General features: G+C 32.9%; 1 protein-coding gene across 1 annotated transcript in view; it reads left to right on the top strand.

The window, feature by feature from the left end:
* LOC143057707 (chromodomain-helicase-DNA-binding protein Mi-2 homolog) overlaps positions 1-24910 on the top strand; it is a 40650-nt gene that overhangs the window by 11249 nt on the left and 4491 nt on the right. The window contains exons 11-36 of the mRNA XM_076231073.1: positions 319-533; positions 1376-1504; positions 2593-2701; positions 3969-4160; positions 4600-4736; positions 5386-5587; positions 6114-6235; positions 6589-6762; positions 7559-7697; positions 9009-9140; positions 10985-11102; positions 11700-11824; positions 12236-12476; positions 12949-13106; positions 13611-13890; positions 14281-14360; positions 15608-15699; positions 16205-16874; positions 17438-17528; positions 19009-19128; positions 20002-20206; positions 20671-20803; positions 21144-21244; positions 21546-21640; positions 22000-22332; positions 23833-23910. Of these exons, the coding sequence (XP_076087188.1) occupies positions 319-533; positions 1376-1504; positions 2593-2701; positions 3969-4160; positions 4600-4736; positions 5386-5587; positions 6114-6235; positions 6589-6762; positions 7559-7697; positions 9009-9140; positions 10985-11102; positions 11700-11824; positions 12236-12476; positions 12949-13106; positions 13611-13890; positions 14281-14360; positions 15608-15699; positions 16205-16874; positions 17438-17528; positions 19009-19128; positions 20002-20206; positions 20671-20803; positions 21144-21244; positions 21546-21640; positions 22000-22332; positions 23833-23910 (4471 nt within the window). The remainder of the gene's footprint in view (positions 1-318; positions 534-1375; positions 1505-2592; positions 2702-3968; positions 4161-4599; positions 4737-5385; positions 5588-6113; positions 6236-6588; positions 6763-7558; positions 7698-9008; positions 9141-10984; positions 11103-11699; positions 11825-12235; positions 12477-12948; positions 13107-13610; positions 13891-14280; positions 14361-15607; positions 15700-16204; positions 16875-17437; positions 17529-19008; positions 19129-20001; positions 20207-20670; positions 20804-21143; positions 21245-21545; positions 21641-21999; positions 22333-23832; positions 23911-24910) is intronic.

Below are 24910 nucleotides of genomic sequence, written 5' to 3'. Positions count from 1 at the left end.
ATAGCATCATTTTAATACACCTTATCGCTAATCCCGGCTGACCCGGCCTCTTGAACTTTTTACGCGTACAACAATCACTTTTCCATTGTGGCGTCAGATATTTTGACGGGAACCTGTGTGATATCCAGTAATGGCGGACAAATAGCGATAAGGTGTATACAGCATAGCCTGAAATTGCAGGACAACTCAATAATATATGCAGGAACAATATTAGGTTTATTGTTTTATACTGTCAGTCTCTTCAAGATCTGTGTATTCCATATATATCATATTCTATTGTGCATTGTCATTATGTGTGAGATACATCTTTTGTTTTAGTTGGATGTTTACCATCCTGCACTGTTCCGTTGTTACATCAGAAAGAACGATATGGACGAGCCTCCTCCTCTAGAAGATGGTAGCAGTTATGGACAGAAAGATTTTCACAAAGATAAACAGAAGAGAAGCAATAATGGAGAAAACTTGGAGGAAAAATATTATAGATATGGTGTTCGTCCTGAGTGGCTTCAAATAAACAGAGTTATCTCCCATAGGTAGGATCACACTGATGGAGAGAACTTTAGGGAGATTCTTTTTATTTAACTTAAATGTAAAAGACCAGGGGTTGAAGTCATAAAACTTTGCTCAGTGCTTGGAGCACAAAAATCATGCTCGAAACACCAAATCCTGTTTTTTGATTGGTTGATTCTCGAGTCTGAGTACAAAAATCTTGCTTGAAAGTTTTATGACCGTAAGGCCAGGGGTTGGTCGTCACTTCATGGTGTAATTAAAGGGCCAATGAATTGGTTTATTGAGGTATCAAAGGTCCTTCCATGAAAAAATAAAGTTTGGGTATAAAATTACTATTGGGATCTTTGGAATAATTGCAATAAATATTAAATCAGTTCTTGTTACTTGGCCATTTAAATTTTTGCAAACAAAACTTTTAAAAATTGCTCTTGGTCACTGTTGTGTCCATTGAATGGATATTTTTAATTTCTCTTCGGTTCTTCCAGTGAGAATTTAATTTCTCCTTGGTTCATTCAATTTGAACTTTAAATTCCTCTTTGAATACCAATGATTCATTGATGAATGTTGCAATTAAAAACATATTCTTTTGAGTAATGAAAATACATCAACCAGTCCGTACTGATTTCACCTTTTCAGAATCTATAAGACTCTTCCTCGGACTGGGTAATTTCATTGGTCGTACACCGAAATAAAAATAATGTTGTGTCATTGGATGGATTTCCACTGTTTAGTACTTTTTAAACCAATTATAATGTTTTGGAGTACGCTTTTGAAAATATTACCCAGAATGCATAAGATTCTGAAATGGTGAATAGTGAGATAAATATGACACTGTTATACTACATTCATTTGTCCTATTTTACAGACATTCCAAAGAAGTAAAGTGGTATTTGATAAAATGGTGTGATCTCCCGTACGACAATTCAACTTGGGAAAGAGAGGATGCTGAAATAACTGATCTGAAAAAACACATTGATAATTATGAAGTTCTAAGGTAAGAAATGATTTTGTGGAATATTACATGATTTCTTGAAACCTTCAAAATAGTTTCTTTGGTTGTTGCCTAGGCCATAGTTATTATATTTTTAGTTTTACGAAATTTTTTGACAAAACCAATGGGTAGGAGGACGAAAAAAAAAAAAAAAAACTGCTGCTGATTTTTTTTTTAATACCAACCGTCAATATCAAAATTATTTTTTTTATTTCACCAGGAGATTTTCTACTAGTGTAACAACTATTTTTTTTTTTCTTGACAAGGTTTGAATTGAAAATCAATGTGCAACAACTTACTAAATCACCAAGAGCATAAATTTAGATTCTTTCATGCAGTTATGAACTAAAAATTATTTTTTTTTGCATGAAAAACACTGGGTCGGAGGAGAAAAAAAAATAAAAATCAACATTTTTAATTTTATTTTTTTTCCTATTTGGCAAAAATTAGGGTAGGAGGGTTCGTATAACTAAAAATAAAAAAACTACGGCCCTAGGTGACCTGGCGACATTGTTCTAAGAAAATAATTTGGTGTGTAATTTTAAGTGACCAAGCCTTCTGTGGTAATCTCTGTTTATAACATTAGCATCCCTCATCATAATATCATTTAACTTCAATGAGACATGCAGGTATAGAGGGAGTATAGTTTATGGAGTAGATTATGCTACAATGTATTTTGACATGAAAAGTTTGATTTTAATAAATAAAAAATGGGATAAGATATGTTGAAATGTTTGTGGTCACATACAGAATAAAAAAAAAATTGTCCAATCTAATTTTAAATTCTTCTTAGTAAGAGGAGGGGGTGTAATTTTATATAGACTATACTCTAAAGTCATAGATAGTTGCATATCAGTAATTAGTTTGATTTGACTTCCTACATTAAATCTGGTTTAAGTTTATTTGAGAAATATATTAAGATATGGGGGGATTATAAGAAAGACTCGTGTATGAATATTAAAGCAGATTGAAATAAGTAATACGTTTTACTGCAACAAAAACATGTAAATGCATATCTCTAGAGATGAATAAAAAAACAGGATTTGTTTAGAATTGGAATTTTTTTATTTTTATGAATTTTACTTTTGCAGAGTCCTAACAAACTTTGGTGGTGAAAAGAAAGGTCCAGGTAAAAAGAAGAGGAAGAACCTTCCTGCTGATGTTTTGGCCAAACTACCACCTGCTGTACCGACCACCGATGTAAGTTGATATGACAAGTCAGCTTATCTTTGGAGATTTATTTCACAATTACTGTAAATTTAGAAATCATAGTTATATTTATTATTGTGATTTTTGAAAAATGAAAAAAATGTGACTTTGTTTATCTCCAAAGATAAATATAGATATATGTATAAAATACTAAGATGTGAATTCTTATTATCGGGATACATAAATTTATTAAATATTTCACTCAATTTGTATCACTGGATAACCTGATTTTTCTGAATTTTCTATTATTTTTGGGATAACAATATTCTTAAAATTGAGAATGGAAATGGGGAATATGTCATAGAGCCAATAACTAAACTAAAGAGCAAACTTTTAAAATTCTATGAGATCAAATATGGCAGCAGTCCTTTTGCGCCAATTACTGTTTTTCAGGGGTATCATTTGCGCCAAATTTTATTTTCAAAATGTATCATTTGCGCCAATAATCGGAACTCATTTGCGCCAATTTACCTGTACACATATCAATCATAAATATATTAATGATTAATAGTTGTTCTTATTTTTGGCTTAAAAAGTATCATATGCATGATCGGAGATATTTAACCATGAAGATGAGCATCTGGAGAGAAATGACTTGAAATGCAGTAGACAGTCCATGTACAGAGAGTGAAGAAAACGTATTGCTTTGCTGAATATTTAATATAAGATATGCCAAAAGAGAAGAAAATATAAGCTTTTGATGATTATGTTTTGCTTTGCTCCCACCATCCGTATGGGCAGAAACTCTATCTACCGCAAGATGTACTATAGTAATGGAGCAGAAGCATTCCACGGGGGAGCAGAAGCAATCCATGGGGAATTATTATGAACTGTTTTATGTATTTCATCCTTCAATGTTTGTCTTTTTGGACAATGAAGTGAAGTTACTAGCTATTACATGCATTAAATTAGGAAGTACCCATGCAGCAGCAGTAAGAAGAAAGTATGTTTCAAAAAAGGAAACATTTGCCGTGTAAACTGCCGTTTCCAAGTCTGAATAAAGGTGGAGGGAAGTCATTTTTTTTCTAATTGGCGCAATCGTATGGTTTATTTTTGGCGCAAATGATACCATGTAATTTTAAAACAGGTGGCGCAAACGTAGCATTGGAGAAAAAAAGTTGTGGCGCAAAAGGACGCATTTTTGGCGCAAACGGATCTCTCCCTCAAATATGCTGTTGAATACAATTTTTCCTTAATCCATGAACAGTGTACCTGATAAAAAAATAGACTAAATTTACTCAAATATTTGTTATTGCAGTTGAAAAGAAAATTTGACGTGCAGCCAGACTATATCACCTGTACAGGAGGGACCCTACATCCATACCAGTTGGAAGGTCTGAACTGGTTACGATACTCCTGGGCTAATGGTACTGACACCATCTTAGCTGATGAAATGGGACTAGGCAAAACTATACAGACTATTGTCTTTCTGAGCTCTCTTCACAAGGAGGTAAATTTCTGGTTTAATCAATTTGAGAATGTAAATGGGGAATGTGTCAAAGAGACAATAACTTGACAAAAGAGTAGAAAGCAGCTAAAAGTCACCACCAATCGGGTTGAACTCAGCAAAAAAATCTCACTTTTCATGTAACTTCTTAAATGTGAAATTGGACTTCACACTAAACCCTGAAACATAAATGAACCAAATTTAAAAAGATACAAGATTAACATAGGCCTGAGGTTCCTTTTTAACCCTCATGAAACTATACAGCATTTTCTTGGGTAGGGGAGAGTATAGGAATCACTCTTGTTATAGAAAGTCTTGTTTGGTTCAGATATTTTCAAAGTCTTTTATTTCAGCTTCATCTTAATGATATCTATTTGATGCGTCTCCTAATCTGTTGATAATTTATCAAAAGTTATAATTTACTTGTATTTAAATATTTCAGGGCCATTGTAAAGGACCATTCCTGATTGCGGCACCATTATCAACCATCATTAACTGGGAGAGAGAGTTTGAATTCTGGGCTCCAGATATGTATGTTGTGACCTATATTGGTGACAAAGATTGCAGATCAGTCATTAGGTAAGTTTTGTTATATAATTCATATTTACTGTGGATTAAATAGGATTTGAAGAATACTAAATTTCATTGATTTTGTGGTTCAAGGTAAACCAATAATTTAAATGTTCATGCAATTACGAATTTTCTTTTCTGCTTGTATGCTGACTTCGGGTAAATCATATATACACAAAAATACATTGTGACCTTAGCACACTAAATTGATATCCACAACAACAAAAATGAATCCACATTATATTTATGTCACTAATTAAAAGGAACAAGAGGACAAATCTTGAGAATATACATGTTTGAATGAAGATTGTGTGGTTATATTAAATCAGTGTGTCCATTTAGCATAAATATGTTTATACAAATTTTATAAGTTTTCTGAATTTTTCGGTCTAGATGTCAGGGATATGGTGAAAAAACCAAAGTTGAACTATCATCAACCTATTAAAAAGTGCACATGTTCATATTAGAGAGGCATGGTGTACAATTGATACATATTTCTGTTTTTTCATACTCAACAATTAACTGTACACTTTGTTTAAATCAATTGATTATGCAAAATAAATCTAGGATACTTTCATGGAAAATGCATGATCCTTTATTTAACATAAATGACAATGCATAAAAACTATAAATATATGATGATTATATTTTTTCATAGAGATTACGAGTTTTCCTTTGACGAAGGTGCTATAAGAGGTGGACCAAAAGCTTGTCGTATGAAGTCTGATGCTACTGTTAAATTCCATGTTTTGTTGACTTCTTACGAGCTGATCAGTATAGACTCTGCTACTCTTGGGTCGGTTGATTGGCAAGTACTAGTCGTGGACGAGGCTCACAGATTGAAAAATAATCAGTCTAAGGTAGGTCTAGATGCTGAAAATATACATAGAAAAATTAATTTAAGTTTTGGTAACTTCATAAATCAAACGATACAATACAATTATGACGCCCAGTAACAGGTTGTTATCTTCTTATATTTATGTACAATCAAGTTGAATTAAATATAATTGATTATAGTGATGGGAATTTATAGAACTTCACTTCTGTTTTCACTGTACGGTAGAGTATACCGCAGCAACACATATTTGAGAATTCAAAGCGCTTTTTCCTGAACACTGAATGTTTTTGTGGAAACAAAGATCAAGAATAACAATTTACACCTTTCAAATGAACCCTTCTGATGCAATATAATTTTTTAGCAAATGGCAGTTTTTTTCAAATACAGCATTATGTTAAAAACTATTTGCTCTGATTTTTGGCCAAGTATATGAAATTGCTCATATTAAAGCTTAATTCTTATGATAAGACTAAGTTTTATGAATGTATAGAGTATTTACATGTATGAATAACCAATTAAGTTGACTTATTGTTATATTTATTTTGCAGTTCTTCAAAGTATTGAATAACTACAAGATTGCATATAAACTGTTGCTTACTGGTACCCCGTTGCAGAATAACCTAGAGGAATTGTTCCATTTACTGAACTTCCTTAGTCCTGGGAACTTCCAGTAAGTATGCACACACACGGGTTGTCTTATATTAAGTTAGTTTTATAACTGATACTTTTTTATGTATCCTGAAAGGGAATCTGTAAAGATACCTATGGATCACGTAGTGTTTATTATTTCTGATTTGTTCGTTATTTTTTCATAAGCTAGGTAAACATTATTTATATGAATGTTTAAGTAATCTGAAGCATATGATCATTCATTTTTATGTGAAATATGGTCGGCTTTTGATGGTAACTGTTATTTTATACTTTAGCAATGGGAGACAAGGTTTCTTTTTTTATTGGTCAAAAACAAACATTGTGATAGTTGTAGGTCTGATTATTTAAATGTTATTTATTTGAATCTTTCAGCGATCTTCAGGGATTTTTGGACGAGTTTGCTGAAATCTCCAAGGAAGATCAAGTAAAGAAATTACACAACATGTTAGGTCCACATTTACTGAGACGATTGAAAGCCGATGTACTCAAAGGCATGCCATCAAAGAGTGAATTTATTGTCAGAGTGGAACTTAGTCCCATGCAAAAGTAAGTGCAAAAGAGTCATTTTATCTTCTGGGTAGAACTTTGTCTCATACAGATTTATCATTATTCCAATTTTTGTACGACCGCAAAAATTTTAATTTTTTGGTCGTATATTGCTATCACGTTGGCGTCGTCGTCGTCAAAAATCTTTTAATTGATTTGTAAAATCTTGACATTTGTTTTGTGTAAAAAAAAACATGTAATGTCAAAAATTTGATCACAATCCAAATTCAGAGCTGTATCACGCTTGAATGTTTTGTCCATACTTGCCCCAACTGTTCAGGGTTCGACCTCTGCGGTCGTATAAAGCTGCGCCCTGTGGAGCACCTGGTTGTGGACTTGAGGTAAAGATGAACAAAGAATTCCAATGTTCAATGAATTTCAAATTTATATATAGGCTTTATATCATGTATCAGACTTTTCACATAAAATAAATGAATTCACAGTTAATCTTTATTGATATCCCATTATTGAATTATATTAGGGGAAAAGTTGCAAATAAGTAGTGGTGAAATATTTTAAGGACTATATAATTCAAATGAAAGTAGGAAGTTTTATTTTTAGAAGTGGGATGTTATCTTTTGTTTGAATTTCCATACAATGTAGCAAAATGGCTTCACAGAAAGAATAGATTTCCCTAGTTTAAAAAGGTGTAGCATATTGTAGTTTTATTTATTTTTTAAACTTGAGTTAAGAATTATTCAATAAAAGTGATAAAAATACATATGATACACTTAGGTGCTAAATACCTGTATATCTATAAATGATGGCTATCAATAATTTGTTTTGTATTTGACAGGAAATACTACAAGTATATTTTGACGAGGAACTTTAGTGCTTTGAATGTCAAGGGAGGTAACCAAGTGTCTCTGTTGAACATCATGATGGACCTGAAGAAATGTTGTAATCATCCGTATCTCTTCCCTACAGCAGCTAATGTAAGTAATTTTATGCTCCCACTGCAGCTGAGGAGACATTGGAGGGGGCATTAAATTTTAACCTTGTCTGTATATAGATCTAAGAAGATGTGGTATAAGTGCCAAGGAGAAGCTCTCCATCCAAGTCATAATTTGTAAAAGTAAACCATTGAGTCAAAGTATAGTCTTCAACACAGAGCCTTGGCTCACACCAAACAGCAAGCTGTAATTGGCTTCAAAAATGATTAGTGTAAAAGCATTCAAAAAGGAAAACAAACAGTCTAATCTATGTAAAAAAGCAAGAAACGATAAACACTTATGAACCACATCAACAAACAACATCTACTGAACATCAGGCTCCTGACTTACAACCCTAAATAAGTTTTCCTTTCTGACTCAAGTTTGCCTCAACCAAATGTAATGAAACTTATACACAATGTTAATTGTCACAAAACACAGGTCAAGTTTGAAAAGGAGTTGGGTCGATTTTACAGTAATTGAGTTATGCCCCTCTATAATTTGTGTTTGTAACCCCTAACTGAATTGATGGTTTGTCCTTTCACATTTTATCTATGGCTGGTATATTGAATACAATTGCACAAAATCTTCTGACAATTTGAATAAGTCTGTCATCAATGAAACACGTCTTGGTAGACTATTATCCTTCTTTATGTATGTTCATTAGTCCACATGTTGTACAGAAAGTAGAGAAGGCTTGGATCAAACATTATGAAACTAGTATGATATATTTGATTTGATGTTAGAAAGTTCCCTTTTCATTTTGGATTCTTTGTACCAGAGTAACAGAACCTAAACCTTCAGACTAATGGCAAGGGGCAAAAATCAATATAGAATATGAAAATTTTAGTTTGTTATGCCCCACCTACGATAGTAGAAGGGCATTATGTTTTCTGGTCTGTGCCTCCGTCCGTCTGTGCGTCCGTTCGCTTCAGGTTAAAGTTTTTGGTCAAGGTAGTTTTTGAAGAAGTTGAAGTCTAATCAACTTGAAACTTAGTACACATGTTCCCTATGATATGATCTTTCTAATTTTAATTCCAAATTAAAGTTTTGACCCTAATTTCATGGTCCACTGAACATAGAAATAATAGTGCGAGTGTGGGCATCCGTGTACTTGGGACACATTCTTGTTTATTAATATTGTGCATGTGAATTTTGTTAATCATTTTTTGCTTTCAAATATTTAGAATGCAGATTTTCAAGGATTGTTTTATACAGATCATTCAACTTTTTTTCTTACAGAAGACAGGTTGATACCTAATGATGTATGTTTTATACATTTTAATATTTTGTTAATATCAACTTGTAATTCAGGAAGCACCAAAGTTACCAAATGGTATGTTTGAAGGGTCAGCTCTAATCAAAGCAAGCGGTAAACTGGTACTCATGGCTAAAATGTTAAGGAAGTTAAAGGAGACCGGACACAGAGTTCTTGTATTTTCACAGGTAAGCTTTTATAGTAATATTTATATGGAAACTTGATACTTCGTAAACGTTTTTTTTTCACTTTTAAGCTCACCTGACCTGACCTGGCCTGAAGGGTCAAGTGAGCTTTTCTCATCACTTTGCGTACATCGTTGTCCGTTGTTGTCAGCAGTCGTCATCCGTCATTAACTTTTACAAAAATCTTCCCCTCTGAAACTACTGTTTGACAAGTTATTTGGAAAGGAACATGACGTTTTTAATGCAATAAATGGATTAAACATTTACTGGAGGCAACTTTTATCACGTTTAAATGAAGTAACAAACTTATTTTGCCGCCGAAATTTAGGTTGATGTACGTTTTCGAGTAACAAGCACCGGAACTTGCGGAAATGCACGAAGTGGTAAAAAGTTGTATTTTAATCAAATGACCTGGTACACACTGCGAAGACGATGCTTCAACCTTTTTTCTAAAGATAAAGAATCGTTTATGTATGAATTTCTTTAATTATCAATAAAAAATTGATGTTTCATCAACTTGGTAAAAATTGAAAATGTCCGATGACAGAAGCGACTGAAAGCGAGTATCGTCAAGAACAGGGCGACTTGTTTTCGCTTTTGGGGGTCGGGGAAAGCGAAGTGACGATCGGGAAGGCGACTTCTTCGCCCAAGTCGCCTAGTAGCGTGAGCCCTGATCTTTTACAAAAATCTTCTTCTCTAAAGCTACAAAGACAAACTTAACCAAACTTGTCCACAATCATCATTATAGTATCTTGTTGAATAATGTGTCTGTTGACCTTGCCTGTGAACCAAGATGACCGACATGGCTAAAAATAGTACATAGGGTAAAATGCAGTGTTTGGCTCATATCTCTGAAACCAAGGCATTTAGAGCAAATCTGCTGTGGATAAAATTGTTCATTAGGTAGAGATCTATCTGCCCTGAAATTTTCAGACCAAACAGGCAACTTGTTGTTGGGCTGCTGCCAATGAATTGGTAATTTTAAGAAAATTTTGCAGCTTTTGGTTATTATCTTGAATATTATTATAGATAGAGATAAACTGTAAATAGCAATAATGTACAGCAAAGTAAGATCTACAAATAAGTCAACGTGACCAATGTGGTCAGTTGACCCCTTAAGGAGTTGTTGTCCTTTGTAGTCAATTTTTAACAATTTTCATAAATTTTGTAAATTTTTGAAAAGTTTTACAAAATATTTTCCACTGTCAGTTCTTGGCCAATTTCATTATAGATGGAGATAATTGTAAGCAGCAAGATTGTTCAATAAAGTAAGATCTACAAACACATCACCAACACCAAAACACAATTTTGTCATGAATCCATCTGTGTCCTTTGTTTAATATGCACATAGACCAAGGTGAGCGACACAGGCTCTTTAGAGCCTCTAGTTTCTATGATCTTCTATACAAATGATTAAAATCGGGCAATTGTTAAAAATAACAACTTGTCAAAATTCATTGCACAGAGATGTTTTGTATACAAAATTAAATTATGTTTGAGCACCTCACTTTCAGTCCTGCAAACTTTCACGATTTATGGGGGATTTCATCCATGAGAAGAGTTGACCTGAATTATGGAATTCTTCATTATAAAAACTGAACACTTTAAAACAGGCATTCAAATGGATTACAAGGGTATATAAGTACATACATACTCTTTCAAACAATAGAAGAAGATTATAAAGCTAAATGACCATAATAAAGGAATGTTTGGACCTTGCCTTTAAAATACCCCTTGGAGATTTTGTAAACTTGGTAGATACACACTTTAAGGAGCATTGGGGATAATGACCTGATTGTATTTGTAGACAAGACTTCAAATACAAGATTTATTTTCAAACTTTTTAGATGACAAAAGTGTTGGATATCTTAGAAGACTTCTTAGAAAATGAAGGCTACAAATACGAGAGGATTGATGGAGGTATCACTGGGCAACTTAGACAGGAGTCAATTGACAGATTTAATGGTAAGTTACATAAGCTTCAAAGATATACAGCTTATTTCCTAATGCATGTAGAGTAAGAATAGTTTTTGTTTGTATATTGTACAATTGTAATTGACAACATCCAATTAAATTTAAATATAAAATCTACAGGTTGAACTATGCCTATATATTGTTTAAAGATTTCATGTTAATTACAAAGCTTTAATATTGACTTTAATACAAACAGAGCAAGCAAGCCAACCAAAGTTTTACTCTACAAGCATTAGGAAATTAGCTCTAAAATGATATCAACCTATCAAATTGTTTTTGTGTACTTTTTGTGTACACTTTTGAATTATTTAACAGAATGCCCTTTTGATACCAAAAACAGGGAATTTATAACAGTGCATGATTCTTGTGAAAGGGGTAAAGATTGATAATCCTTCCAAAAAAATTGAGATTAAACAAACATTTAGAAATTATTAAGTTTTAAAAGAAACTTCCTTTGGGAAAAACAGTAAGGACAGTTGGGCATGAAATATTTTGATACAGTACATAATAAAAATTTAAGATAAATATTTCCATTTGCTTTTAAAGTAAGAAGTTTGTCTTATATTTAAGTTATAATTTTTTTTTCAGCACCTGGTGCTCCACAGTTTTGTTTCTTGTTGTCAACACGAGCTGGAGGTCTGGGTATCAACTTGGCTACAGCTGATACTGTTGTGATTTACGACTCTGATTGGAATCCTCATAACGATATACAGGTAAGGGGGTGCAGGCAGGACCTTTTTCAGGACATCAGGATCAGGTGTTTTTAAACTCTGGATTTCGTGATTGATCCTTTCGGATCCTGGATTTTTTTTTCTCGAATTTCAGGATGTCAGGATTTTCATTTCTATAAGTTCCTGACTTGGGATTTCATGTTTTTAAGCCCAGGATCAGGATTCCTAAGACCCCCCTCCCTCAGTAGTGTGAGGAAGAGAGACAGAACCTTCAGAAGGGTAAATACAAACTCATCTGAAAAGTACATGTAATAAACAACATCATGACAAAACAGGATAAATGAAAAAAATACAACTGTCCACAAAACACTAAAGACAGGGCAACATTAATCCCATTCAAAATTGCAGATGATCTCTGCATTTATTTTTATAAATATTTTATTTGAATTTCAGGCCTTTAGTAGAGCTCACAGAATTGGTCAGACTAACAGAGTTATGATTTACCGATTTGTTACTCGAGCATCAGTGGAAGAGAGAATTACACAAGTGGCAAAGAAGAAAATGATGTTAACCCATTTAGTCGTAAGGCCAGGATTGGGAAATAAATCAACTAACATGTCTAAACAGGAGTTAGATGATATTCTAAAGTTTGGTACTGAGGAACTGTTCAAAGATATGGCTGAAAACAAGGGAGGTATGTACATGTATCTAGGAAGGATCTATGTTTGAATGATGAAATTTAATTAAGTTCTGTCTTGTGTAGTATTTTGGGGTTTAGATGAAAACAAACAGATAGATGATAATCATGATTAATGAAGTAACTGAAGAAAAAAATTTTAGGCCCCCACCGAATAATTGGCGGTTGGCTCTTAAGGAAATGGCTAGTCCCTGTGTTTGTCTCCCACTATTGTTTCAGATCTTTATTTTGAATACGTTTTGAATTGTAGTAATAGAAGACGATAGAAAATCGTACATTGAAAGTCATTGTAATAATCTAAGATCAACTGAACCATTTCAGTGCATATGAACAAAAAAATATTTCTATATTTAAAATCCCATTGAGTGTGGTAATGAAATTTGGCATCATTTTTAACCAACCTAAAGGGAGATAATCTTACCATGTTATTTAGTCTCTAAAGAAAACATTAGTATATTTTCTCTTTCAGATGATGATGACAGTGCCAACAGAATTGTATATGATGATGACGCCGTTGCCAAATTACTGGATAGATCTCAAGAAGGACAAGAGGAGAAAGAAGAAGCCATGAATGAATATCTTAGTTCATTCAAAGTGGCTAGTTATGCTGTTAAAGATGTTGAAGAGGTAAGAATTAACATTATACTGGGGACAAAGTGTTTTATGCGAGGAAGGAGTTGTTATTAGTTCTTTCAAAGTGGCCAGTTATGCTGTCAAAGATGTTGAAGAGGTGAGAATTTTTTGGGGACAAAAGTGTTTTATGAGAGGAAGGAGTTGTAACAAATCTGCCATAGAAATTAGTGCAGGGATGCTAGTAATGTTTGAAATATTTATATTTAGGTTAATTGATTGTATTTGGAGAGAGATGTTGTAAATATGCCATGAATAAGTTTTAACCATATAGAATTGAACATGGAAATGGGTAATATGCCAAAGAGACAACAACTGGATGAAAGAGCAGACAACAGCTGAAAGCCACCATTAAGTCTTCAACACAGTGAGAAAGTCCCTCACCCTGAGGTGGTCCTCAGCTGGCCCCAAAAAAAAATTGTGTATTAGTGCAATGAAAATATATATAAACTGAAAAAATGTGTTTTTTTACCCTTCTAAATTATGTATTTTTTACAACAGGAAGAAGAGCCAGAAACAGAAGTTTTGAAACAGGAAGCTGAGCATGCTGACCCAGCTTATTGGGAGAAACTGTTACGTCATCATTATGAACAACAGCAGGAAGACATGGCTCGTACTCTTGGTAAAGGAAAGCGTGTACGTAAACAAGTGAATTATAATGATGCAATGACGGTACAGGATGATGACACTTGGAAGGAGCATGTCTCCGACTTTGATTCTGACTTCAGTGCTAATGGTGATAATGAAGAGGACGATGATGACTTTGATGAGAGAGACTCCGGTATATATAATGTTTATTGTTTAAACAAGACTACCTAATGAACCTTTATGCATGTCTATGTGTATTTCATTAATAGATTCAAGTTCAATAGGAAGTCTTTCAGTTGTTTATAGGAAAGACTTTCATGGTATCATGCTGATCTTGGCTCTGTGCTAATAAGTTATCTTAATATGGTAGTTTTACATTCATTTATAAAGATCTCCAAATCGATTAAATTTTCTTAAAGGTAACCTTTTATTTGAGCAGTTATCTTAAAAGAAAAAAAAACATAAAAAAAGAGAACAGATTTTGTTAATAGTAGAAATCATCTCAATAAAAACTTCTATTGTGGAAATAATTAATATGAAAAATGTGAAAGTGTGTGCTTACTGGTGTGATTTTTCATTGTAGAGAGAAAACGTAGGAGAGACAGATCTGAGAAGGACCGTCCATTACCGCCTCTTCTTGCCAGAGTAAATGGACAGATTGAGGTAAGTTATGGTACACTTCTAAGGAAAGTTCAGTTAAAATTTTCCGGAGTTAAGTATTAGGGCTTTTCCATTAAAAGAATTGTTTGGGATTGAAAGTACTGAAAAATTACCCAAATGCCAGTATACTTTGAGTTATTTTGCACACATCCTAAGGAATAAAACATTAAAGGAAGTTGCTATAAATAAAGCTTCCAACATTCTTTTATTAAAATGAAATAGCCCTTGAAGAGAAATGGATCTAGTATACTACATGAATTGATTATATTACAGAGGTTATTTGGAAATCTTCTATATTGTCTGCACACCCTGGGTACACCTTCTATATTGTCTGCACACCCTGGCTACACCTTCTATATTGTCTACACACCCTGGCTACACCTTCTATATTGTCTGCACACCCTGGGTACATCTTCTATATTGTCTGCACACCCTGGGTACACCTTCTATAGGCTGTACCCTTCCTAGTCAGACATACAATAAAGTTCACTGTTTTTAGGAAGGCATGCTGTAGGAAAGTATGACTTTTAAAGGCACAGTTATACATTTTGTACAAAATACATATTAATACATTTAAATTACACAAAAATCCATCTATATAGATATGAAATACTCAATAATACATTAATAGCAATTACATTTGAAAAACACAATAATTCATGTGGAAAGTTATATATAATGTTCATTGAACAAAAAAGAATCAACACATTTTAACAGGTCTTGTGTTTAGACAGAAGTTTGTGACTTAATCAATGCTACATGTATTTATCAGGTTTTGTGTATCAATGTATTAAAGATAGAGGAAATGTTTATCAATGCTAATGTGACATTTTATTTCAGATCCTGGATTTCATTGCCAAGTTATATTGTGTTATTATGGTTAAAAATGAAAATGCCCATTTCAGTGGTTACTTTTTTTAAGGGTAATTGTAAAACACAAGTTTAAATATTCAACGAATTAAAAAAATCTATAAAATTCTATGCCAAATTTGGTAAATCCATGAGATGAAATGTACATTCAAATACATTTTTTCTCAACCCTAAAAATTAGTACCCTCCAAAAAAATTACTGTACAGAAAGGTACAAACAATTGATTGAACATTTTTTGTGAAGAGTCACTTGATTTTAATACTTGACACTGGAAAAAAAGTTCAGTCAATGCTGTAGTAAGATATGTTCTTGTGTATTTGAGATCTTGAAGTCAATACATCATCAGTGCTATAATGAGATATATTGTTGTTTATTGTAGGTTTTGGGTTTCAATGCCAGACAGAGGAAAGCTTTCCTCAATGCTGTTATGAGATATGGTATGCCACCACAGGATGCTTTCAATTCTCAATGGTAAGTAAGATTATTTATTGTTAATTTTGCCTCAAATATGAATATATAAAAAAGAAGGTATGGTTTGAGACAACTCTCCACAAGGGACCAAAATAACAACTATAGGTCACTGTATGTCCTTCAACAATGAGCAAAGCTCATATACATTTGACAGCATCGCAGCATTAGAAAAAAAACCTTTAATACAATAGCTTATTTAACAACAAATTAAATTTGCTTAAAAGTGACCTGGTGACATAAGAAGTATTCTGCTGGAGCCCCCACTATGGTAGGAGTTTGAAACCTGCTGTAGACCCTTACGGAAACTATTTTTTGATGTGTTACATATCAATTAAATAATCTTGCTTTCTTGTTTCACATTATATTGTGATACCTGAATCTTATGTTGTTCCAGGCTAGTCAGAGATTAACTGAATCTTATGTTGTTTCAGGCTAGTCAGAGATTAACTGAATCTTATGTTGTTTCAGGCTAGTCAGAGATTAACTGAATCTTATGTTGTTTCAGGCTAGTCAGAGATTTACGGAACAAATCAGAAAAGGTGTTCAAAGCATATGTATCACTCTTTATGAGACATTTATGTGAACCAGGGGCAGATAACTCAGAAGCATTTGCTGATGGAGTACCAAGAGAAGGGTTGTCTAGGCAACATGTACTAACCAGAATTGGTATAATGTCATTGGTTCGTAAGAAGGTTCAAGAATTTGAACAAATTAATGGAAACTTTAGTATGCCTTACTTGAAAGCAAATGATGCGGTAGAAAAAATGAAAAAGGAGAAAAATTCTTCAGCATCAGCATCTGCTGCTGCATCTCCAGCTCCTGCTGCTGAAGTGAAAGAAGAGAAAACAGAGGTAAAAGAGGAAAAAGCTGAAGGTGCTAATGGCGAGGACAAGAAAGAAGAAGGTAAGGAAGAAAAGGAAGTTGATGAAAAGAATGTTGAAGTTGACGAAAAGAAAGATGAGAGTGAAGAAAAGAAAGATGATAGTGCAGAAAAGAAAGATGATTGTGAAGAAAAGAAAGATTCCACAAAGGAAAGTGAAGATTCCAAAGAGGAGAAGAAAGAGTCTTCAGAGGAGAAGATGGAAGTGGATGAAAAGAAGGATGAGGAAAAGAAAGATGTTGAAGAGAAAGAAGAAGTTAAGGAAAAAGTTAAAGAAAAAGAAACAGAAGCAGAGGTAAAATATTAGTCATGTTACATCAATGAAATGCATAATGGATATAGGAAGATGTGGTATGAGTGCCAATGAGACAACTCTCCATCCAAATAACAATTTATTAAAGTTTAACCATTATAGGTCAATATACGACCTTCAACACGGAGCCTTGGCTCACACCAAACAAAAAACTATAAAGGGCCCCCAAAATTACTAGTGTAAAACCATTCAAATGCATAAAAGAAAAAACTAGTAAATTTTATAAAAGGACAGTTTTATAAATACAACAGAAACAAATATTAAAACAAGTTAACTTTATTAAAGAACTCGTTTTATAAAGATATGAAAGATATCTTTATGACTATACATCATGTACATGTTTTAGTTGTAGATATCATATGGACCAAACAGAACATTACCCATAATGCAACACAATTATTGTATATCACCATTAATAGCTTGAATTTAACATAGCAAGTATGATATTGCTTACAAAAATTCCCTGAATCACATTTTCTATATAGATGAAAGTTATTTGAAAAGAGTTGTATTGATATTATACTAATTATGAATAATTATCTTAGGAAAAGGAAGAAACACCAAAAGAAGAAGAGAAAAAAGTAGAACCAATGGAGACAGAAAAGACAGAAGGAGAGGAGAAAAAATCTGATGAAGGTGAGCACTGTGATTTTTATGCCCCTGCTGTAGTGGAGGGGGCAATAATTTTACTCTGGTTTGTCTGTTCATCCTTAAATTAAATAACCAAATGTTATGAAACTTATACACAATGCTTATTACCACAAAACAGTGTCTCTTTTACATTTCTAGAACTCTGTTTTACATATTATAGAAAAGTTTCTGAATTTATTCGTTTCTTTTCTCCAGCTCAAGTGTGCCTTAACCCAAATGTTATGAAACTGACACAAAATGCTTTTTACCACTAAAATTCTGATCAAGTATGAATTTTGGTAGTGTTACTTGTATAGTTCTTGAATTATGTCCCTTTATAACATTATATGCAAGCGGGGGCATTATCTGTGTCCATAGGACACATTCCCCATTTATTTTTGTAGAACATACTAACATAAATTAACTTATTTAATGAAATCTTGTAATTTATTGATGCACTTTTCTTACCGTTGATGTCTTTTGATCACCAAGAGAGTAACTAATTTTATTTTACAAAATTTCAGTAGAGTCAAATGAAGAAAAGAAAGAGAGCACAGAGGAAAATAAAGAGAAAATAACAAAAGGTTAATATTCAAATAATATGCAAAATCAATTGAAAAAAAAATTATAAAAAAGGTCAACCTAATCAACAAAGAAGTTTCAACCTACTCTTCATCCTAAACCAGTTAAACTATGCCCTAGATAAACATTAAAGCAAGAGAGTCTTTACAGTCGGCCTTTGTGCATACAAAAATTTGTAAGAGGAATGCACAAAAATTTGTAAGGGTTCCTCTACACTCAGTGTCTTGCCTACTTTTACTGTTAATCGCAGGCTCAACAAATATGAGGGGGAAAAAAAAAATATTCCTCTTGATACTATCTTTTGATTGCAAGAAGCTTCTTTCCAAGTTTGGTAAAAACAATCCAGGATACTTTATGAATCTAATAAAGTTTTAAAAACAGTTTTAAAACTTTTAACTGTAGACTGGATGTAATGTTAACTGGAAGAAAAACTAAGTCCATTTATAAGTAAAATCTTCAAAAACAGGATTCTTTTTTTTTTATTACTAAATTTACTCTTGGATACTATCTTATGATCATAAACAAGCTTCTGTCCAAGAGTGAATATTTGTGGCTGCCGCCGACAGGATTTTGAATCGCTACGTCTCGCTTTTTCGACAAAAGTCGAAGGCTCGACAAAAAGCATAAAAATTGCAGTAGTTTGAAGAGCTCAAACCTCTGAAAACGATGAATTCATTTAAACAATATATACTGATGAAGAGATGAACAACAATAAAAGCACCATTGCATTGTTGAGGGTTTAGTCAAATGATTGAAGGGATTTTGGGTCATGATTTATTATACTGCTTTTCCTTTTGTAATTAAAACACAGAATTTGACAGAAATGTTTCTATGAATTTCGCTTTTCCCATTAAAAAAGACAACAAATAAAAGAAATATATCTCTAAAGAATTTTATAATTTAGATGTAGAAGGTGAAGAAGAAAAGGAAAAGGAATCCAAAGATGACAAGGAATCAAAAGAAGAAGTGAAAGAAAAGAGTTCTGAAGACGTGAAGGAAGAAAAGAAGGAAGTGAAAGAAGAGGGTAAGATATGATAGAAAGAAGCACATGATGTCCTTTACCCTTGTAAAGCCTAATAGATACCTAGTATCACTGGACATAGCAAACAGCAATCAATCCTACTTTTACTGCTTATTTCTCGTGCATATCCACCCTGACCCAATTTTATTCCAACAGAATTAGGATATCCACATAGATTTGACAAGTCAACATAAAAGGGTGTCTTCCTATACAGCATACTCAAGACTTGAAAAGGGGTATTTGCTAAGCAGGTGCATTTTTGAGAAAAAGTAAGAGAGGTTTCCTTGTAGGATTTTTTTGGGCCTGTATTCTTCAATAACAAAATAAGTTGCTCATGTTGAGTCCGAAGATTGAATAGTGTAATTACAGCTTATTTCCTAATTTTTGTAAGGTAAAACTTTGGTTGCTTGCTTTGTTTGTATTAACATTTACCCAAGCATTGTAATTAAGATTGAAATCTTCAAACATAATATATAGGCATAGTTAAAGCTGAATGTATTATATATTTAGATTTGATTGGACCTTATTCCAATTACAATTGCACAATATACAAACAAAGTAAGCAAGCTAACCAAAGTCTTGCTCTACACACATATGGAAATTAATTTTATCGCTATTTTGTGCATTTTTCCTTTGCTCTTTTCTACTCGCTTGAGATGAAATATTATCACTAGAAACTAAGGCGGCACGTGGCGTTGCTAATGAAATTGACATGAAATTGACAACGTCGTCGTAGGTAAAATAGCGATAAACAGATTGTCATTGGTCATTTCAACTCAATTGGGTTTCTCGCTTTCGCTGTACCGGCTCAAGCGAGAAAAGCAATCTCGTTGAGATGATCAACGATAATTTATAATTCACATAATTATATTGTAGATGAGACTGAGGAGAAAGAGAAGAAGCCTGAAGATATAAAGAAAGCTGAGGAGAATAATCAAAAGTTTATGTTTAACATTGCTGATGGTGGATTTACAGAGTTACATACCTTGTGGACCAATGAACAGAGGGCGCTGCAGCCTGGCAGGGAACATGAAGTCTGGCATAGACGTCATGACTACTGGTTACTGGCTGGAATTGTCACGTATCCTTTTTAATATAGAAAATTTAATAGTATAGAGAAAATTAATTGCGGGAAATATGAATTTCCATGTTTTTCAGTAGGTGACTAAATAAATTCAGAAATTATTGTGATGTTTTTATATATGCCAATAATGCGACTGGGAGAGTATCGCAATAATAAAAACTTGCATTTGGTATCTGATACATAAACCTGTATGAAGATTTTCCTGGAATCGCTATACCAGTAATTGCACTAATTTATTCCGTTCTTCAAAAATTGCTATAATTAATGCATACAATAATATCTGAATTTACAGTAACTACATGTAATATGAAATATACACAACTTCCAGTTCAACTATGTGACATTGATAATTTAGTAGAATTTTGTAAAATTTTGTGCCATTATGAAAGAATACAAGTTAGCAGAATTCTTAAGTTGTCCAGATTTTATTCTATAAATAATTAATCCTTAACCTGACATAGACATGGCTATGGGCGATGGCAGGATGTCCAGAATGACCCAAGATTCCAGATCATTAATGAACCATTCATCAGTGAGCAAGGCAAGGGGAACTTCCTGGAAATCAAAAACAAGTTCCTGGCTAGAAGGTTTAAGGTAAAAATTCTGGAAAACTATTATAAGGAACAGGGTAAATGTGACTTCTTTACAATAAAAAAAAAAGCTCCTAGAACACTTGGATGTTAGATTTGACCTGCATTAAAAGCATAGATGAAGCTAAAAAGCAGCTTGAACGTTTAAACAAAATTAAAAACTTTTAAGATATTACATCAAAAAACCATTAAAGAATCCATATTTTGGACAGACACCTGTTGGCTTTGAAGTTGAAGTACACTATGGCATAAAAAAGTGAATATTATCTTAATATTTATTTGGTACCTGATGCCCCTATGTAAGATATGAAGAATTATATGCATTTATTGATTTCTGTTTACAGTTGTTAGAGCAGGCACTGGTAATAGAAGAACAACTAAGGAGAGCAGCTTATTTGAACCTTACACAGGACCCCAACCACCCAGCTATGGCATTAAATGCTAGGTAAATATATAACCTAATCTTTACTTTCCTGATTGTGATTGACCCTTTCTCTCTTTAAATCTTAAACTGGGCCATAACTCCCAAGACATGGTATTAAAGACTTGGTAAAAGTATACTATGGTGAAGAATAGTCATTTGAAGCAAGTGAAATTCCATGTTTAGTTGGATGTCAAAAAAACACTTTCAGAATTTAGAATTGAATTTGCATCAAAAGTAATCCAAATACAATGCAAAAGAAGAGTTTACTTACATGTTCATTTTTATATACATTTATCTAATTTACATATTTATCCATTTATAGATTTGCTGAGTTGGAATGTTTGGCTGAAAGCCATCAACATCTGTCTAAAGAATCTCTGGCTGGTAACAAACCCGCTAATGCTGTATTACATAAAGGTAAGGACCTTGTATCTACACCCCCCCCCCCCAAAAAAAAAACACCCCAAGAAAAATAACATAAAAAAGACAACATCTGTAATGGCTTGTAGTAAACATGCTCACTGTTAATTTCAGAAAATTCTGAGTCTAAATAAAATTTACAGTACACTGAGGCGTAATTACTTTTAGAAAAAAAAAATGTTAACAAGTTTGATAAATTTGTAACATAAAGTTGTGATTTTCTTTTTTGTATTGAACTGAAGTGTTGAGTTTATGATTCAGTATTGACATAAAGTTCTATGGTCCGGTTGTTGTCTCTTTGACACATTCCTCATTTCCATTCTCGATTTAATTGATTGCTTGTTTTTCTGTTTCAGTATTAAATCAATTAGAAGAACTCCTGAGTGACATGAAACAGGATGTCAGTCGTCTGCCAGCGACACTTGCCAGAATACCGTCGGTCAGTCAAAGACTGCAGATGTCAGAGAGAAGCATCCTGAGCCGATTGGTCAATCCAAATCAGGCCTCTTCATCAGGTCAAGCTGCCCCCATATCCTCTGCTTCACTAAATACTACATCCTCTGCCATGCTGGCTGGAATGTCTCAGGCCACCTATCTCACAGCAGCTGCTGCTCTCCCTGGCGCTTATTCCCAAAATCTTCCTGGTTTCAGACCTCAATTTGGCATTCCACAGTCACCTTTTGGTCAAGGTAATGCACATTTATCAACACTTATATAATGGGTTCTGCTTATTACAGGAATTTGCTTTCAGGACCCTGAAATTGTCTACCAAGATATAAAACAAGTTCTATTTAATTATAATCAATAAATCACGTGTGTATATTCTGTATTCTAATGCAATTTTTATGTAACAATTTTTTTTCATTGGTTAAAAGTTGCCGTCAAATATAAAATTGACCAGGCGTAACTGAGGGACCCGCCATTCTGAATTGATTGAATCAACAAATGTTCGATTACTGCTATAAAATCAAAAATAAAACAACACCTATCTCGAATTCACCGTTTTAATGTAAGGGCTATTCCAGAAAAAAATGTATGGGGGGGTTGGAAGGCACTTTTTGTCAGCACCCGCCACCCAGACAATTGTAATTGAGACTTGTAGTGCATTATAGTGTGAAAAGTTGCTCTGATACCCATCACCCATGTATTATTAATACAATGTGCCTTCCAACCCCCCCATACATTTTTTTCTGGAATAGCCCTAAATTTATTCGAATTTGAATCGTACAGGTAATGTAATAACCTCAAGTTTGTAAGTTTTCATTTGTATAACGTCACGTTTACCAATGACGTCTTTGCGCCAAAATCATTTATAAAATTTCACGGAATTTTTTTATTTGTCAAATTTAGACATTTTATCAAGTTTAATCGTATCATTTGTTTTTGTAATGCATTAGAATCGGAATAACAGTACTGTAGTTAAAGAGTTGATTGACGGTCTCAAATCTCCGTTTTACTGTCTCTGCTAGGCGTCGCCAATAAAGCTGCATTTGCGACCGTCAAATTAATTTGACGGTGGCAACTCTTAAACTACAGTACTGTTATTCCTCAATTCTGTAACATGTAACATAAAAGGTAGAAATTTTCTTTTCCATAATTTTATTTTCATGGAGAGTCATAAAGGACAATAAAAACACAAAAATAAATCTAAAGTTGGTCATTTGAAATTGTGAAAATTAACCACTATACAGTATTTGGAATACAATTTATATAATAAAACATCAGGTAACTTTAGGGTAGTGGGGAAGTTGAATATTGAGGAAAATAGAATATAAAATTATTGATGAAAAATCAGTTTCATGAAATAAACATTTGATTATTTGGGTCAAGGTCCACAAAAAAGCTGTTTGAGCTGGTGAAATCTTTTGACTTAATTTTTCTTGAAACAATTATAAAAGGGAAAGGGGGGGGGGCATGGTAATAGATGATGATTTAATTTATGCAGATGTTTAAAAAAAAAATTTATAACTTAAGTTCACGTGAAATTTGACATTTGTTTTGTAAAAGGTGAGGTTATAAATTTTATTTTATTGAATAGTTTGCCATGCTTAAAATTATCTATATCAAGACAAACTAAAAATCTATTTGATATTGTCTAATATTGAAAATCTGACAGGATAAACCAGAAAACCCTACAATGACAATAGTCACTTTATTATGGCCTAATGTTTTAAGATTGTTACTTTCAGGACCATTAGGATTTCCCATGATTCCTGGGTTACCAGGACAACCTGATATAAGTACAACAATGTCAGCCATTTTGAGTGGTATGTCAGATGTAGTGTAGCTGCCATCAGTCATTTTTATTTTACAGAAATTTTTGCTGCTTTGCTGAAATTTTCTTTTTTTTTTTTTTAATTTTTAGTAGAAGAGTTTGCAATTGACTGTTTGTAAAAACTTCTGTCAATGTTGTGTCTGTGTGCTTGTCTTGTTTTGTTTTTAAGCTTAAAGTAGATGTTATTTGTGAATGTTTAGCTTACTGTACTAGTAGAAAATTGTAATATTTACCAATGAAGAGTTGTCTTTCTTTCATTTTTTGCTTGTAGGAAAATATGTTCATCATCAAAGAAGAGTAAATGCTCTTTTCTTCTTTTCAATCGAAAATTGTATACTTTGTTATTTACAAAAAAAAGTAAGAATAAGCCGCCTTTTTCCTATATATATACAAGTTAGATGGTATCCTTTATATAGAAAAGTTAGCTCATTTTATTAGGGAAAAGTAGCTCCCTTAATCATAAAAAAAGAATTATGCCTTTTTTCATTGAAGAAAGTTAAAACATTTATTTCTGATATGTATGTTAAATTTAGAAATACAACTTTATTAAAATTGATAAAACATCAAATAAATGAAAAAAATAAAGAAGTATCTGCTCGTGATTTTGTAATTAATAATATAAAAGTAATCAAGTGAAAAACAATATTTTCAGCTTTCATAGAGAAAACTTGATGAATAACATATATTACAGCAAAATGCCTTGAGTGTGTTAGGTAAATGTCTGATCAGAAACCCCAAAAATCTTTCTTCGCTTTATGTTTCCTTTTTGCATCCCAGGATTTCAATAGGACAATGTAGGCCAAGCATAAATTATGGTGACTTGAATAACACCTGTATCACTCAGATTACAATTCTACCTTGACAGGTAAGTTTGTATTTAGCCTATAAAATACTTATTTAGCCTTGAGAATTGAAAGGTCAGTTTATCCCATTCATACAATAGAAGTTTACCTATAAGGGTCAGAATGGGGTTTACAGAATAGAGAATAAAT

The sequence above is a fragment of the Mytilus galloprovincialis genome, chromosome 13 (genome assembly GCF_965363235.1).
Source record: "Mytilus galloprovincialis chromosome 13, xbMytGall1.hap1.1, whole genome shotgun sequence".
NCBI lineage: Eukaryota > Metazoa > Mollusca > Bivalvia > Mytilida > Mytilidae > Mytilus > Mytilus galloprovincialis.
The sequence above is the reverse complement of the archived record's forward strand: the minus strand, read 5'-3'. Positions and strand labels throughout refer to the sequence as shown.